The sequence below is a fragment of the Emydura macquarii genome, unplaced genomic scaffold (genome assembly GCF_026122565.2).
Source record: "Emydura macquarii macquarii isolate MOO-44397 ecotype Brisbane River unplaced genomic scaffold, CSIRO-AGI_Emac_v2 contig_1230, whole genome shotgun sequence".
Taxonomy (NCBI): Eukaryota; Metazoa; Chordata; order Testudines; family Chelidae; genus Emydura; species Emydura macquarii.
The window spans coordinates 15,553,133-15,571,023 of record NW_027131367.1 but is presented as its reverse complement, the minus strand read 5'-3'; the positions used below and the strand labels follow the sequence as shown (position 1 = coordinate 15,571,023).

At 40.3% G+C, this 17,891-nt stretch overlaps 1 protein-coding gene across 13 annotated transcripts in view; it reads left to right on the top strand.

Annotated features, from left to right (window-relative positions):
* The window catches only part of TNRC6C (trinucleotide repeat containing adaptor 6C), a 555,652-nt gene that overhangs the window by 506,941 nt on the left and 30,820 nt on the right, over window positions 1-17,891 (top strand). For 12 of the 13 annotated variants that reach the window (XM_067547642.1, XM_067547643.1, XM_067547645.1 and 9 more), the window contains 6 exons: window positions 5,639-5,845; window positions 7,652-7,818; window positions 9,113-9,193; window positions 9,847-9,904; window positions 10,242-10,387; window positions 16,320-16,469. In XM_067547642.1, coding sequence (XP_067403743.1) covers window positions 5,639-5,845; window positions 7,652-7,818; window positions 9,113-9,193; window positions 9,847-9,904; window positions 10,242-10,387; window positions 16,320-16,469 — 809 coding nt within the window. The remainder of the gene's footprint in view (window positions 1-5,638; window positions 5,846-7,651; window positions 7,819-9,112; window positions 9,194-9,846; window positions 9,905-10,241; window positions 10,388-16,319; window positions 16,470-17,891) is intronic. The other variant, XM_067547650.1, reaches the window with a different exon arrangement.

Sequence of the window (17,891 nt, the reverse complement as noted above, 5' to 3'; positions counted from 1 at the left end):
CATATTTAATGTCATCTGTTAAAAGAGCTTTGAAAACTGTTGTATCTAATGGACTTTGTTTTTATCTAATTACAAGTAATATTTTAGGATAAGGGCTAACTCCATTGTTATCAGTAATAATTTACATCATAATATACTTCTCAGCACACTTAGAGCACTTAAATCAAAATGACTCATACATCACAAATCTGTGGTCATTAGTCCGTTATGAATTTAGTTAGCATAAAGAATAAGAAGAGAACTGCTCCCTTGGATATTTTTATTTAATAACTAATACCCTTTATAATTGAAATTATAGCATTCATGTTCTAAGGTTAAATTTTGGAGTTGAACTAGTTATATTTTTCAGCATGGGCTGTGCATGCCCTGATAAAGATTATTATACTGTAGATATACTGTGCTTTGGTTGGGACTTCTGATGTGTTTTAAGTTTTCCTACCTCATTTGTTTGTGAATAGTTGATCTTTCATTATGCCAACATATACACAAAACAGAATAATTGCACCTGTCTGCCAGGGATGTCTCCTGAACAGAAGAAAGAAGATTTTGAAATGAGGAAATTTTAAATTTTTTTAAATGAATTTGATTAAAAACCCACTGTCACCAACAGCAAACTTGAATAAAAATTTTAAATGAGACATAGAGAACCAAACAACATTGCGTGGGTGAGAAGTTTCATTAAGAATTCCTCTTGTTTCCAATTAAAAGTATAATATGAAAAATACACCATATTCTGGTACTAAGTACACAGTGAGTTTGTTGAAAAAAAATGAAAATCTGTTATGTATTCCATGAAAATAATTTTAAAATCATACCTTTTTATGGTAATGCAAATTCAGAAAGGATGTTTTATGAAACAATGAAATCAATGTTTGTCTCAGAACTAACTTGGCAATTAATTCCAGTGTATTTTACAAAAGAGTAAAGAACTTACTGCCAGAGAAAGAGAGAGAATTCTAACCATCTGTGTTTAATTTACTTATGTTGTACCTCATTCACACTTTAACTTTTATTATGTGGAGGTAAATTCTATCACAGGGGTTGGTAACCTTTGGGAAGGGGCGTGCCAAGTTCCCTCCTCCCCTTCCGCCCGCCCGCCCCCCCCCCCAACGTGCCAGGGGCCCTTATTTGTATTTGCGCCCCCCATCAGCAGCAGCGGCGGGGATGTGTCTCTGGAGGTGTTTCCTGCTTTCCTCCCCCCACCCACAGCAGCACCAGTGAAGGCGGGCAGTCCTTCGGCGGGGAGCCGGAGGGAGAGGGGGCGGAAGGTTCCAGCAACGGGGGGGAGGGCTGCCTGGGGTTACCTAGTTGCACCCAGTGCGGGGACGGAGGAGAAGATGGGAGGCTGAGGGGCCACGTCGGCATGCCACTGGCCCTGGCCAGGAGCCTCTCCCGGCCCCAAGCAGTGCCGCACAGTGGCCGCCGCTCCCCACCACCTCCTGCTTTGCGCCGGGAGCAGTGCGGCTCTGGCCAGGCCACCGCTGGGCCCATGTGGGAGATGAGCAGGGCCGAAAGGTGGAACGACCGCTGTGTGACACTGCGCTTCCTGCAGCTGGGAGCCAATCAAAAATCATCCTGCATGCCATTGGTGCCGACCCCTTTCCTGTCAGATAAGCTATTATCTGAATTTAGTCGTCTTGAGAAATTGGGTTTTTAATACATTTGTAAGACTTTTAAAGTGAAATGGGTATACAGTTTATCTGAGCATTTTGTGTGATACAGTCATCCAAATATCTAAAAGTGAACAATCTTTTTGCTGTGTGTTGGCCAGTAGCCAGATTATTAGTGGAATGTTGTATGCTGCCTGTGGCTTATCCACACCAAGACTGGATCATTAGTGCAAGTTATGGGTAAATGGCAACAGCATGGAGTTTGGACCTCACAATATCACCTCCATGATAACAGAGTTAGACTGACTGTTCCCTTCAGAAATGACCATAGGGATTACTAGCAAACGTAGAACTTGTTAAAATGGCACCTGTTCTTAGTCATTTTACATGCTGCTTAAAAAGATAAAGCAAATTAAATCAAATTCTTCTGCAAAGCCTTCAGCGCCATTGTTGTCTTTTCCTCTATAGGTCTCCATTAAAGCAGAAATCTGTGTTTCTGCAGTTTGAAAGCCTTTAATGATATTTTTTTTAACTCCTTAATTAGGACAAATAAATAAGTGTTGGAATAAAATAGGGAGTTGTCTCTCAAACTCTGAAAATTAAATAAAAACAGATGCAATATCCTTTGCTTTAGTCACTATGCTGGATAAAAGCAGAGCTGAGAGATGCTCTCATCAGACCTGTTTATATCTTGTGATTTGTCCAGGGGCTTCATCTTTTGGCAGGGGGAATAGTTCTTAAAAATAACGGTACTTACTGAAGTACTCAGGCAAAACAAGATTAAACAAGCTAGAGACATAAAGGGTAACAAGAAAAAATTCTACAAATATGTTAGGAGGCAGAGGAAGACCAGGCTAGGCTCATTACTCAATCATGGGGGAAAACATTAACAGAAAATGTGGACATGGCAGAAGTGCTAAATGATTTTTTGTTTCAATATTCACCAAAAAGTTTAGTAGCATTTGTGAATGTAACTTAATGAATGCCATTGAAAATGAGATAGGATCAGAAACTAAAATAGGGAAAGAACAAGTTAAAAATACGTAGACAAATTAGATGTTTTCTAGTCATTAGGGCCTGATGAAATACATCCTAGAATATTTTAGGAGCTGAATGAGGAGATAGCTGAGCCATTAGCGATTATCTTCAGAAAATCATGGAAGACAGGAGAGATTCTAGAGGACTGGAAAAGGGCAAATATAGTGCCAATTTATAAAAAGGGGAATAAGGACAACCCAGGAAATTACAGACCAGTCATCTTAACTTCAGTACCTGGAAAGATAATGGAGCAAATTAAGCAATCAATTTGCAGACACCTGGAAGATAATAAGGTAATAAGTAACAGTCAGCATGGATTTGTCAAGGGCAAATCATATCAAGCCAACCTAATAGCTTTCTTTGACAGGCTTTATGGATAAGGGGGAAGCAATAGATGTGGTATATCTTGACTTTAGTAAGGCTTTTGATACTGTCTTGCATGACCTTCTCATAAACAAACTAGGGAAATACAACCTAGATGGAGTTACTATAAGGTGTGTGTGCAAGGGGCTGGAAAACCATTCCCAGAGAGTAGTCGTCAGTGGTTCACAGTCAAGATGGAGGGGCATATCAAGTGGGGTCCCGTAGGTATCAGTCCTGGATCCGGTTCTGATCAATATCTTCATCAATGATTTAGATAATGGCATAAAGAGTACATTTATAAAGTTTGTGCATGATACCAAGCTGGGAGGGGTTGCAAGTGCTTTGAAGGATAGGATTGAAATTCAAAATGATCTCAACAAACTAGAGAAATGGTTTGAAGTAAACAGGATGAAATTCAATAAGGACAAATGCAAAGTCATCAGGTGCACACATACAAAATGGGAAATGATTGCCTAGGAAGGAGTATAGCAAAAAGGAGTCTGGAGATCATAGTGGATCACAAGCTAAATATGAGTCAACAGTGTAACACTATTACCAAAAAAAGCAAACATCATTCTGTGATGTATGAGCAGGAGTGTTGTAAGCAAGACACAAGAAGTAATTCCTCCACTCTACACCATGCTGATTAGGCCTCAGCTAGTGTTGTGTCCAGTTCTGGGCGCCAAATTTCAGGAAAGTTACAAACAAATTGGAGAAAGTACCGAGAAGAGCAATAAAAATGATTAAAGGTCTAGAAAGCATGACCTATGAGGGAAGATTGAAAAAATTGGTTTTGTTTAGTCTGGAGAAGAGAAGACTGAGTGGGGACATAACAGTTTTCAAGTACATAAAAGTTTGTTGCAAGGAGGACGGAGAAAAATTGTTCTGTTTAACTTCTCAGGATAGGACAAGAAGCAGTGGGCTTAAATTGCAGCAAAGGCAATTTAGGCTGGACATTAGGAAAAGCTTCCTAACTGTCTCAGTGGTTAAGTACTGGAATTAATTACCTAGAGAGGTGGTGGAATCTCCATTAATGGATATTTTTAAGAGCGGGTTAGATAATATTTAGGTGGTATGGTTCCTTAGCTCTGTAGGAATCTGCACTAATGCCGCAAAAGTTATGTCCGGTACTATGAGTGGGGTGGGGTCATCACTGCCTTAAATGTTTTCAAAGGGGGCCCAGTAAAAAAGAGTTTGAGAATCCCTGCTCTAGAAAATGTACTACAGTTTCAGTTCACTGTAAGGTAACATTGTCTTTCAGTTCCCCTGTAATATACTGCCTGTTATCAATACCCAGTGTGTATGCTTTACCTTGTCTTGAAGTCCATCTCTGGTAAAAATCTGTCACTCAATATATCTTTTGGGAAACTTGCCCAAGCATTCAGTCTTCCAAGAGAATCTGTAGGTGCTATATCTGTCTACATCTTGTTTTGCTTTCCATACAAAGTTGGTTTCTTAATGACTAACACTCAAGTACCCTGAAGTTGAATATATTAAAAAAATGGAATGAGTAACTTTTCCACTAGGAAAAACTTTTTGTGGTAACAGACTTTTTGAAGTAACAGACTTCAGAAGACCTAATTTAGGGGTTAATGGCAGGTTTGAATGGAACCCTTCCCTTGTACTATATCCCACACTTTATTTTTCTTTTGGGCCCAAGAGCTATGCTATAATTCCTGGCATGTTCAGTCTTAGTGGTAAAATCAGTAAGAGATGGACTTGGCTAAAAGCATGCTACTAAAGCCAAGCCACAATGACTTACCTGGTAATCCCTTGAAAGATGTAAGATACTAATACAAAAAAACCACTTTGGTTGGGAAATCACAACTGAGTTTGGTGTAGCCATAGGTGGTGGTTGCAGTCCCATCTAGTCCTGGGGTGGAAGGATGTTAATTATAGTACAGGGCTTTAATGAGGGAGGGAATGTGAGGGAAATACATTTCCCTGCAACCCCATAACATTTTTTTTTAATGTTTATGAAATATATGATTGTATTAAAGGTGGTCACCCAGGCAAATGTGGTATTTTATTTTCTAGGTCATAGGAAAGGAAGTCTGACTGTCTGCAAATGGTAGAGGACTAAAAATAGCTTTAAAAGTATTTGGTTAACTATTGCACCTCTGGGTTCAACTCTAGTTGAGATTCCACCTGATATTTTCAGTGATCTATATAGCCTCCTACTAGCATTGTCTATGACACAAAACCTCTTCACTTTCACTTTGAGACAGGTTAATATGATCAGAAGAAGCACAGCTTTTAAATAGCTGATTCCTCTGGGAAGGAAAGTGGTTTCTCCAGATCAGAGTTGAGGTACATTTGTATAGCAGCGTGGATAAGCTTGAACTACACCTGCCCATCTGCCTATGTGCAGTTGGTAGAAAATATTTTTTTCACTCTTGATAAATGCATATCATGAAGTTCAATTAAAAAAAAGAAATCTGAGAATAAGTCAAACTGATTTTTGCATGCTTAATTAGATCCATTGTGTCTGCCCACTGCTTTATGCTCTCAACAAGAAAGTCATTTTCATGATAGATGTAGCTGGAAATTTATTCAGAAATGTACAAGGTTTGCATTTTTTTTCCCTTTTGGCCTCACTGTTTATTTTATCTGTCTGGTTTCAATAGGCTGGGGAGAGATGCCTACTGTCCACACAAAGACTGAATCTTCTTGGGGAGAGCCTTCATCCCCTTCTGCTGCAGTTGATAATGGCACGTCAGCATGGGGGAAACCCCCCAGCAGTGGTACAGGGTGGGGAGAAAACTCTGCTGAGTCAGCAGGGACGTATGGAAGAGCGAATGCTCCAGCTGCTGCCCCAGCACTGTGCAAGCCAGGTGAACTCTCTCTCATTTTTTATTGTGATGGGGTCAGAGGTTCGGGGGTGGGGAAGGGCTGGAAAGTGTGGGAAACAGCATTTGTATTTCTGTATATTTTTCAACCATGTTTGTTCCCCCATACCATTTTTTGCATTTTAAATTGTTTTTAGTTTTAGTTATGGTTTGGAAAATACAATCGTATAATTATAACCAAGGACAAGCTAATATTAATATATCACTTTCACTCTCTCAACTCAGTAAATTATCTGTTCTTTTGGTGTGTGCACTAATTTTGTCCTATTTAGAATATTTTAGAAAATGGTTAGTTTAGTAGACTGTAGGATTCAAACATATTGCTTATTGTATTTATGTGTATCCTGGAAGTAACTCAGTCCCGGCCCTGCCCCTTCCCCTAGCCCTTCTCCCACAACGTGGGCCCAGCAGCTGGGTGCCCTGGCCGGAGCACGGCAGCCACAGCGCTCTCCTGCAGCCCCGCCCCTCTCCCACAACGTGGGCCTGGCAGCAGGGCGGCCTGGCTGGAGCACAGCAGCCCCAGTGCTCCCGCCTCTTCCCCCTGCCCCTTTCCCACAACGTGGGCCCAGCGGCAGGACACCCTGGCTGGAGCGCAGCAGTTGCAGCACTCCCTCCTCCCAGCCCAGCCGCCACATGGATGCAGTGGCGCCCTGGCTGGAGCGTGGCAGCCACTCCCCCCCGGGACCCAGTCTTTCACTGGGAGAAATAGAAGGCGCCAGAATTAGATTCCTAGGTGCCATGGTGACCTGGCGCCCGGGGTTTGTCGAGCCCGGCCTTGCACAGATGACACCCAAATCTATTCTTCCTCATCAAATGCTAATAATACTATTCCCAAGTGTGTATGTGAACCTGGGATGAAAAGCAGCTAAACTTAGTCAAGACCCAAGTGATGTTGGTAGGAAGAGGATTGTACTTAAGAACTACTAGTCAAAATTGAAACAACTTAAACTAAATGATTGGGAGAATATCCCCTTCAGCCATCAAAACAGTTCATATCCTTAAGTCATCCTGGACTGTTTACTGCTATTAGATTCCCAAATAACTGCAGCTGTCAGATACACATTCTTCCATGTACAGTTGGCCTGAAGGCGACACCTCATCTTGTAGAATGCCAGTTTGGCTGTGGTGAACTTTTTATTTGTAGCTTCTAAGCTCTGCCATTGCAACATGTTGTATATAGAAATAATTGACAGCCCTGGACAACCAATAGAGGGTTCAAAATGTGACATTCCACCTGTTGAGCAGCCCAAGACAGGACAGTTGGAAGTAGATCATCCCAGTTCTCCTTACACATCTACTTGCAAATCGTTTACTATCACCAAATTCAATGTTCAGATCTTAGTCCTCAGAGATCTTGATAGGTTTGGCTCAGGTCACCTTAGGGCCTGCTTCTGTCTCAGCAACCATAATGCGTTACTATGTTCATTAGGAATAACAGAAATTGTCAAGTAAAAGGATAAGACTTATGAGATCAGGAGATAATATATTTTTAGTACCTGCATGGCTTTGGAGCCCTGTTCCCCTAGAGATTGGATTGATCGTAAAATTTCACCTTCAGCAAGATTCTGCTCTTCACAGTTTTCCCACAGTAATAATAAAAATATTTTATCCCTTCCCTCAGCTTCAGGAAAGAAAATCAAAGATTGATGTTGATTAAACTATATGATGAACCCGTGTAATTCTGTAAAATGTTCAGATGCTAAAATAATGAACATAGGATGGGTGGATGTGCCTGTAAACTGAGTATTTAAAGTCTAGAGAAAATTAACAGAAATGTTTCCTTCCCCCCAGCTTCTAAATCTATGCAAGAAGGCTGGGGCAGTGGTGGGGATGAAGTGAATCTCAGTACTAGTCAGTGGGAAGATGAAGAAGGAGATATGTGGAACAATACTGCTTCACAAGAGAGTAACTCCTCCTGTAATTCCTGGGGGAATGCCCCAAAGAAAGGACTTCAAAAGGTAGGACAGAGATAAGGATGGATTTCAGAAATCAGTGGGGTTAGAGCCAGCATTTCTAACACTGAATGTTACACATGCTTTCTTTATAAGATGAATACTCTGAGTTTGAATGAAAGTCTGTCTCATCATGAGTGGTGCAAATGGGTGCAGTACTCTGGGAAATGGATTTATATATGCTTGTGCTGGCAAAAAAAGTAAAAGCAGTCATTTATCTGGCCTGAAATATTAAATGATAGACAACAAAATATTGTTCCCTGTGTCACTTGAATACAAATTTAGCTAGTCTGTTCTAGCAATACAGCTGAGTCTAGGATGGCTTAAAGTGCAGAATATTCCAAAGGAGGGAAGAGAGGCTACCAAACTTTCTCTTAGTTTTAGAGTGGTTTCTGATTGTTTTTTGTTTCTTACCAGTCTTATGAACATCTTGTGTGTTATGAAGACCTTTATAATGTATTTAAAAAAAAATCACACTGACTACTTTCATTTGCAGTGGAAAAGCAAATGATGGTCTCTTAGGAAATGGTCCAGCTTAAGTCATAAGTAAAAAAAAAATATCTGTTTTGTCTCCTACATTTGAAGGGGGAATGTAATTACAAGAAATATAAGCCCTCAGATTTCAGGACATGAGCCAACTTCTGATTTACAGCGTTAGCTTTGCTTGTGTTCACATTATTCCATAATAGTCAACTATACTAGATGGACCACTTGTTTGATCCAATATTATAATTCTTATGTTACTGTCTTGCCCTTAACAAATACACATTTGTGCCTCCGTAATTCAAAGAATTGCACTTCAGATTCTTGTAGTGGAGAAGTTGCTCAGAGCACTACTAAAGATGTCTATTTCAGTCTTTTCAATGCAGCCAATAGATGGAATGGATTCTGACAGATTAAGTTTGCAAATTCAGTTTGGTGGGTATTTTGAGGAAACTTTGTACTATTTCAGAACTTGAGTGACTTTACTTTGTTTTCCTGCTCAGAAATTGAAATAAATAATGCTGTTCAGAGAAAGGGTTAGTTATTTGCAGTGCCTAGCATATCAGGCTGATAGCAAGCAGTTCTTTACAACACCTGATCAGATGAGGTAAAAATTGCTCTGTGTTCTCTGGGGAGAAGAGCAGTGTAATTATATCGTGTTTTGTAAGGTTCATGAATGTGTTATAATATTCATATGAATACATCCTGAAGCAACATACAATGTTAATAAGGGAAACCTGCCATAGATTGGGCTTCATCTCATTGCTATAAATATGAAAAAAAGATAATTAATGGTGTTTCCAATTTGTTTACCTAGGGCATGAAGACATCTAGTAAGCAAGATGAGGCCTGGATCATGAGCCGTCTGATAAAACAGCTCTCAGACATGGGCTTTCCGGTTAGTAACATTCATTTTCTAATATATCCTATAGCTTGGTTTTTGTGACTTGTAGTGTGTATTTTTGAACTTTCTGCTTGTATATACAGAAATGTCATTAGTTTTCCCCAAATGGGAAATTAATTGTTTTAACAATATTTGGCCAAAGAGCAAGTAAAATATCCTTTGAGGGCAGATACTGACATGCTTACCTTTGATTAAACTTGGAGAACTTTTAGGTTTGAAGCTCTTTTTTAATTGTGGATGTTACTTTGAACTTTTTGATAATCTCCATTTTCTTCTCTGTTCCCTTATTAAACAAATGAAATAGGGAGTATGATGTGGTTTTGTGTTTTAAGTCAAGTGTGTGTGGTGGTATTTTTAAAGTTATCCATAATAATAGTTTACAAATTCAGTTGTAAAAAGATTGATTTATCTTTATAGAGCAGAATATACATTTTGTACAGTGAAATCAGCCAGATCTTTCTGGGAAGCATGTCATAATTGGTGAAAGCAAAAATGTTATGTATTAACTGAATCAGATTATGTTAATATATGTCAATGTTACACCCAGTATTGAAGAGAATCTTGAACTTTCCCATTTGGTTTGGAGTCCTGTAAATGTGTTCTTACTTGATACACAATTATAACCAAACCCACATTATCGTTTTCAGAGAGAGCCAGCAGAAGAGGCCTTGAAGAGCAACAATATGAATCTCGATCAGGCCATGAGTAAGTGTCTTTCTCACCAAATATCTTTCATAAAAGGCACTTCAGCAAATGGATACATGATTATGAAGTTTGATCTGTTCCAGTTAAATTAGCATATCTGTTCCTAAAGATCATTTTAAGAAAATACACTGAGACCATTTTCTATGCCAAACCCAGGAGTGAAATTTGTAGTGCTTTCAAAGTCAGTGTATTTTAGTTTTCCACTTTAAAATTAATATTAATTGTAATAAATGTAGAACTGACACTAGTCTTGTTTTGGTTTCAGAAGTTTTTGCAGACTCACTTTCTTCTTGCATCACCACCCCTTTTCTTGCTTCCCCTCTTCCCTTCTATGCAGGTGCTCTGCTGGAAAAGAAGGTGGAAATGGACAAGCGTGGAATGGGAGTGACTGACTATAATGGAATGGTCACCAAACCCCTTGGCTGCCGCCCACCACCAATCTCCAAAGAGTCTTCCATGGACCGCCCCACCTTCCTTGACAAGGTAAGTTCTAAAGTATGAGTGTGACTTATAAAACAGTAGTGACAGTGCAGGGTGTGAGAAGAGCTGCTGATTTCTCTTGGTTGTTATAGTAGTGTGGAGAATACTACAAACATGAAAAAAGAGGTATAGGTGTGTCTGTGTTGTCCTTTTTTTTCCTTTTCTCTTTTGTAAACTCTTGGAATAATGGTCAGAGACCACTTATCACTAAAGGCCTGCCCCTCAATCAAGGGATCAGCCACAAGAACTGAGGATCAATTAATTTCATGGTATCGCACAAATAATAGGGTGAAAAAAACTAAACAAAACAAGAAACCAGGATCAGGAGTGCAGGTTACAGATTTAAAAAGAAAGAACTGGATGGGGATACCAAGCCATCTTCCAGACAGTGCCCACTGCTCTGTGAAGCAGTAGAAGGAGTTAGTGGATACCACTCAGAGGAGCTGTGTCCTGATACGTGAGACAAGTCAGGACTGAGTATAGACTGCACTGTCACAGAGAACTCCCTCTCAAGCTTTCTTCTCCTGACCTGATGGATGGCCATCTTGGCCAATGCCAGAAAGAGGTTGTCTAGAGAGTCTCATGTCTTTGTGAGGCCATAGACAGGACGTGCATAAAGGAAAGGCTGTGGGCAAAGTGCACAAGAATTTTAGCAGGAAGTTCTGAGGAGCCAGAAGAGGGGCAGCAACCTGGTGCACTGGAGCAGAGGAAGGTGTGTTCCAGGGTCTCCCTTCTGCAGCAGACATGACAGGTGGCAAGGACTCCATGAATTGCACCTACCAAAGTTTGTATGAGAGACTCCATGAACTACATCTACCACAAGTTTGTGTGGTAGGTGCAGTTCATGGAGCCCTTGCCACCTGGCTCTTTCTTGGCTCTGTGGAACAGCCACCAACTTGTGGAAAGGGCCAGAATGATTATGCTGTAGGTTGAAATGCTTTCTTCAGTCTCAGAAGAGGTACAATGCAAGCATTGACACTTAATCTCCTCACAGTGATCCACCAATGTAGCTCAGTACACTCTAGAAGAATTACTAAGAGAGAAAAGGGTAGTTGAGATTCTATGATTCTTGTCCCATTTGTTTCTTGAGTTCTTTAAAATTGCCAATAAAGGTGCAATTGTGATTTTGTATTTTGAAAATTGGTACCCATTAGGAATTTAGGTAGGCTATTCACCTAAGGTGAGATGGTAATGACTTTGGTCTCTATCAATTTGGGCTGGATTAAAACTAGTGCTTTACACGTGAAAATATGTTTATATTGCCAGTCTCCTGAAGCATTCAGTTCCCCATCCCTCCATATTAAATTTTCCTACCGAGGTTATCATTAAAAAGCAGTTTCCTACAGTTACCACACAGTTCTATCTGAAATGTCACAATATTTTCCCATATTTTAAATAGAAAATAAATGTGATATCTCAGATACTGAGCAATAATTGCTAAATGATAACTGTAGATCATTTATGCTACTTTTGCTCTCTTTGCAGCACAAATATTTAGCTGAAGTTTCTATTCAGGAACAAGTTACTATAGTTAAACAGAAATATACCTTATATTAATATTGCTAAAAATTATTACTGTTACTAAAATCAGTCTAATGTCTTGGCAATTTTCCTCCTAATGAATGTATATTAGCAAATCCCCCTGCTTCTAGGGAATCAGCTTTATTCTCCTGAAGCCCGCTATTGTATCAACGTCTATTCTACCATCCTTCCTTAGGCCAGGTTAAATTGAGAATGTCATTCTTATTTCTTACTATCCTCTTCCCCTTGTTTTAAAAGTCATCACCCATTCTTAACTATTATCCGTCTGTTTGTGGCATGCCTTGATGAATATGTCAAGTGAAAGATTCCTTCCATACTCAAGTGCACAAAATCTGTGCATATGTGCCAATTAACCTTTTCTTTTCTAGGATAACATATGAAGCAGTTATATCATTACTAGAGAGAGAGAGGCACATTATGCAACATATACATAATACAGAAAAATATGTTAAGCAAAGCTATTCAATTTTAAGTACTAAATTTTATCAGCATTTTATGTAACAAGTAAAATCCCTATCTGTCAGGGTATGCATAGTCTGTCACAATGACTTTTTCCTTCAGCAACATTCCACACGATCCAAATAGGTATCTGCTTATTAATGTTAAATAGGGAATTGATCATCTTGCTAGTAAATAACAAAATCTGCTTTCTAAAATAGAGAAAATAGTATTGTTTAAAGATACCATTCTCATTCTTCAGTTTCATGTAACTAGAGTAACTTAACTTCTCAATCATATTTTTTACCCTTTGAGTGGTAGTATTTCAGTGAAAGAATCCATCAACTAGCACTGCCTTAGTTCCTAGTCCCTTCTAGCCAGGTCATCTTTGTCCATGGTCAGTGAACAAGCTTACTCCCTTAGCTGCACCAAGATCTTCAGTCCAACACTTCTCCAGCCCTGCCTTAGCCCACTATCTCATCAAGTCACCAGGTATTCTTTTATTGGATGTTTTAGTCTCCAGTAAATGATTAAATATTTGTGTGCCCGTCAGCTGTGTTTTGATGTTCTGAGCTACATGCGTTCCAGCTCATCTGAGTTGAGCTTCAATGCCATCTCTGTTACTTCCACTCTGAAGAGTTTGTTCAACACTTATTTTTTCAGATACTTTTTCTGTTCCATGCATTGTGGTGAGGAACTTCCAGCTCCTCAATACTCAGCATTGAGGTCTGCTTCTGGGTGTGCTGCACTTCTTACTTGCTTTGGAATAGCTCTAGTTTGTGAAGCCAAACATTTATTTTCCTTGAAGTTTTTGTTTGACTTCCTTTCTCAACACATGACTTAAAATATTTGATGCCTATTTGCCACCTTCAGCTCCTTCCACAAACCATCTCCCTCTGCCAAAGCAGTTGCCTACGACTTGGAGGTGAATCTCGATGAGTTGTTTCTCAATCCTCATCCAGGCTCTCTATCTTCTTGTCCCAGATGTCTCTGAGTTGGACAATTTTTGAAAGTTTCTCTTGGAATTGATTTGTATGAAAAGCTTTGGCTTTCTGTGCAAATCCAGTACTTTCTAAGTGGCCCTTTGGAGTCAAGTAGTGGCAATTAGCTGGCATGTGACCACTGAAATGTGGGGGAATCTCATGCGAAACTATCCGTATCTCACAGGGCTAAAAACCTTTACACAAAGGGATTTCTGTTCTTTCACTGGCATTGAAAATCTCTCATGGGATTCTTTCTTGAGTTTTATAAGAACTGGAAGTAAATAACTTTGCCTTACTGACCACCAGTGGCGTGCTCTGCACTATACAACCACAAGAGGATATGGTCCTATCCCTAGAAGCTTGCAATCTTATCAATTCCTTTCTGAAAATACTAAATTCCATATTTGTTTCAGTGTTTACGGACAGATTAACATAAGAAATTGTACTAATGGATAGGAAATATGAAGGTTGTACTGGAGAGAAGTGTACAAATATTTTTTAACAAGATTATTGGAGATGGAATGAGGGAAGGAAAGTTGGCTGTGACTGGATGGTCCTGAAGTTTAGTAATGGGTTCCAAATCTCTAGGTCATCGATATAAATCCAGCCTATCCTAGATTGGTAGTGACCAAAAAGTCCTTAAACTAATTTCACTTAATTCGTTAAATATTCTCTCAATTCCATTTCTAGAGGATGAATATCCCACATCACAAATGGCATACTTATTGGAAGACTTAAACAAGCAACCAAGGACCAACTGAACATGGACACTGAACTACACTTGCCATTTGATTATTCCAATACAGGGCTGAGGCGCATTATTGAAGTTTGGGGGAAGGCGGCATTGCAGTTAATCAGAACAAATCTGTTCTGGAAATTAAAAGTTTTGATTTCCATAGTAGTCAGTCTAGCACTTTTCACTGGTACTGCAATCACTGTACATTTTTTAAATGAGGAAAAATCAGTGACAGTAGATATTTTTGCGTTTGGCAATATTTAATGGTTACATCCATTATTCTCTCAGCCAACCCTGTTATAGTGCCCTTCTGTGTTCAGAAGCTATTTGCATAGAAAACAATGGCACCTGGAAGAGAGAACACACAAGTCACTGGGAATTATCTCCACTTTAAAGAGTCTCTCCCTCCCCCCCCCCCCCCCCCCCCAAAAAAAAAAAAAAAAAACAGATTAACACACGTCCATGACCAAGGCAGGAGAAATCTTTGAACCTGTTACTGTCTTGCAAGCTGCAGTTGTTTGTGGAGTGTGACTGATGTCCAATAGAATGTAAAACATCTTGAGCTGAAAGGCCTTAGGGATATCATTAGAAAATGTCAGTATCCCCTTCAGGATATTCAAACACCAAATCAAGTGTCACTTTGACAGATCATAAACAAACTATTCCTTTGCATCAAAGGACAGCTATTGAAAATTCAGATTTACAGAGTAACTTAGAACATAAAGTTTGATGAGAATTCCCACTGTTAGGTCATTTATTTGAATGTGTACTGAGAGGATTGCTCCATTTTATGAATAAAGAATATTCCTTAATATCTAGTAATCTTCTGAGTGAAAGAGTTGAAAAATGTCAGTTGATGTAACTTAGCTTCTCCTCTGTAGCAAAACTTAGCTTCTCCTCTGTGGGAGAGCCTTGCTTTGGCAAATGAATGCATTGGCTGAAAAACATCTCACTCAGTTAGCTATAGTTGTCTTGGGCACACTCCAAATTTAAAAATTATATTTTGCACAATTTGAGGGTTTTATTTGGTACACAGAGTATTTAATTATTTGTGCAGTCGGGACACCAGATATCAAAGTCCAGTCTTACAACATCTAAGCCAGAACTAATGCTTCATTGGTGTTCACCACCCCACTGCAATGACTGTAGACATTGAGCCAGTCTCAGTGAGGGTTATATGGCTTTTACCTAATACAGTACTTGCTATAGAGGCTCCCTTTCTGCTTTCTCAGAATAATGCTCATGTTGTCCATAAATTCTATATTCGCCCTGCAGTTCTGCCTAGATACGTTTCTCTTTTAGCCACCTTTTGTGATGCTAGAGAGCAGCAAAAGACTCCCTTTTAAACTGCCAAAAAGTAGTCTCCTGCTTCTTGGGACTCAGCACTTTAATCACATTACTAGGGAGAGTGCATATCTAGGGTTTAAGTAGTTTTTAACAGCTTTTTGTGTTCATTTATATATAGATATAGATAGAATAGCAGAATTTAATTATGAATAGTAGTAAGTCAGGGCTACACAAGTATTAAAACAAGGTTACAAGTCTATCATCCAGTTGAAACTGGATTGGGAAAGAGGATTAATACAGACATGCTTTCTGAACAGCTGAGTTGTGATTTGGAACTGAACCCAGACTAATAATCACGTGGCATTCTGCTGAAGAGTCTGTAAAATGAGCTCATCTGGTCTTTTCTTGGTTCTAGTTTTCCAAAGTTCACGTCACAAGTGGGTGCTGTGTTTCTCTGGCAGTGCAGCAAACAAACTGCAGAAAAAAAGTTTTCTGAAATTTGCTGCCTCCCTACTCTTTCCATTTTTTAGTCTTCTGGTGCAAAGAGAGGAGAAATTAGAGTGAGTGTGAAAGCAGTTGTATGACAGTGGTCTGATTCATGGGGTTACAGCTTCCTTCAAGACCATGGAATTTGTTTTATCATGTTGATACTAGATTTTAAACTTAACATTAGCACCAATTCCTGCTTGCTTTGGATGGGAAATGAGAATGGTTATGTATCTGTACATTTGCAATGTGTAAAAAGTAAAGAAGAATAGTACCTTAATCCTGTTTCTCTTTTTCTTCTTTCTTCCACCCCATATTTTCCATTCCCTATTACTCATGCCTTTTTTTAATATTTTGATTTCTTTTATTCATTTGTGCCCTTTTATATTTCCATGGGAAACTCTTTTGTGCTCTGTCTGCTTGTGGACACTGCACACAGCTCACCCTTTCTTTCTCCAATCAGGATGGCGGCCTAGTGGAAGAGCCCACTACTTCACCATTTTTGCCTTCACCAAGCCTGAAACTCCCCCTTTCAAACAGTGCACTCCCTAATCAGACCCTGGGCGGGATTGCCTCAGGGCTGGGCATGCAAAACTTGAATTCTTCTAGACAGGTAAGGCTGTTTAGAGAGATTACAATTTGAATTTCAGCTCTCTTGAACTCACTACTAGAAGAATTTCTCATCCCTTTTTTAGTTTAAATCACCATTTCTAAATATGAACATATTTTGCTCATATGAAATGTCAGTTTAAACCAGTGGTTCTCAACCCGTGCACTGCTTGTGGCGCAATCAGCACACAGCTGCAGCCCATGTGACATCTTCAGAGCCATGACTAGGGTAGGGCGGGCACCTCCCCCAGCTGCACAACCAGCAGGAGGTGCAAAAATGGGGCAGCACATGATCAGGCCCAGCATCAGCTCTCCCCCTCTGCAGGCTCGAGCCCAGGAGCATCGGCAGGAGGCCAGAGTGCTCAATGCCCCCCTATCCTGCCCCACAGGATCCCAAGTCCAGTGACCCCAGCTGGCGCAGGCTTCTTGGCACTAGAATTGCAGTGGCAGGCAGGCTGCATGGTTGAGCTACATGCAGCTGAGGTAGGAGACCAGCAGGTGTGGGGAGGGAAGTACAGGGTGCAGTGGGCTGGGACCCCGGGGGTGCAGGGATGAGGGTGCAGCTTGGTGCATGCGGGACAGAGTCTAGGTAGGAGGACTGGGGGCTGGAGGCAGTCCCTGGATGGGGGGATAGATTTTGGATCACAGTCCCTGGATGGGGGGCTTGAGTGCTGGGGGGCAATCCTTGAGGGGGCTGGGTGCATGGGGGCAGTCCCTGGGGGGGGCCATTCTGCCCTGGACAGGGCATCCTGTTTCTGCGGGGCAGGCACGTATGCAAGCCCAGTATTGGGGGGGTAATGGGGGGTCTGGATATTGGGAGGCAAGGGGGGTGGACAGTCCCAGAGGGGTTGGGTGACCCGGGGAGGACGATGACACGACAGACCCTGGCTGGGGCAGCGCTTCATCTTTGTAGGCAGGCTGTTTAGCTGCGCTAAGTGCTCAGCCCAGTCGCACCACCACCAGCAGTGTAGGTGACAATAGACCATGCTATGCCACTCTTACAGTAAATTAATTAAATTTAACTGTTAATGTTTTGACTTATTTTGCTCATTTAAAATGCTCTGGGTAGACATTTGCAAGTCTTGAAATGAAAGGTACTATATCGATTTGAATTGTATTGCTGTCATATAACAAATGCTAAACCTTATCTGGGGAGGGGGTGGATGTGGCCCACATGACACACACAGAGCTGCATATTTGGCCACCATGGTAAATAGGTTGAGAACCACTGGTGTAAACATTTCAATTTAAAGGCCACAATTTAACTGTAGTTGCCATTAACCTGAAACTTACATGCATCCATTGAGAGCACAATACAGCGCTACAGATTTATAATGCTGGACATTGTATTTTGAAGTACAAGGAACTTAAAATATATTGGGTATATTTGACTAAACCATATATGACTGATGTAATGTTTCTATAT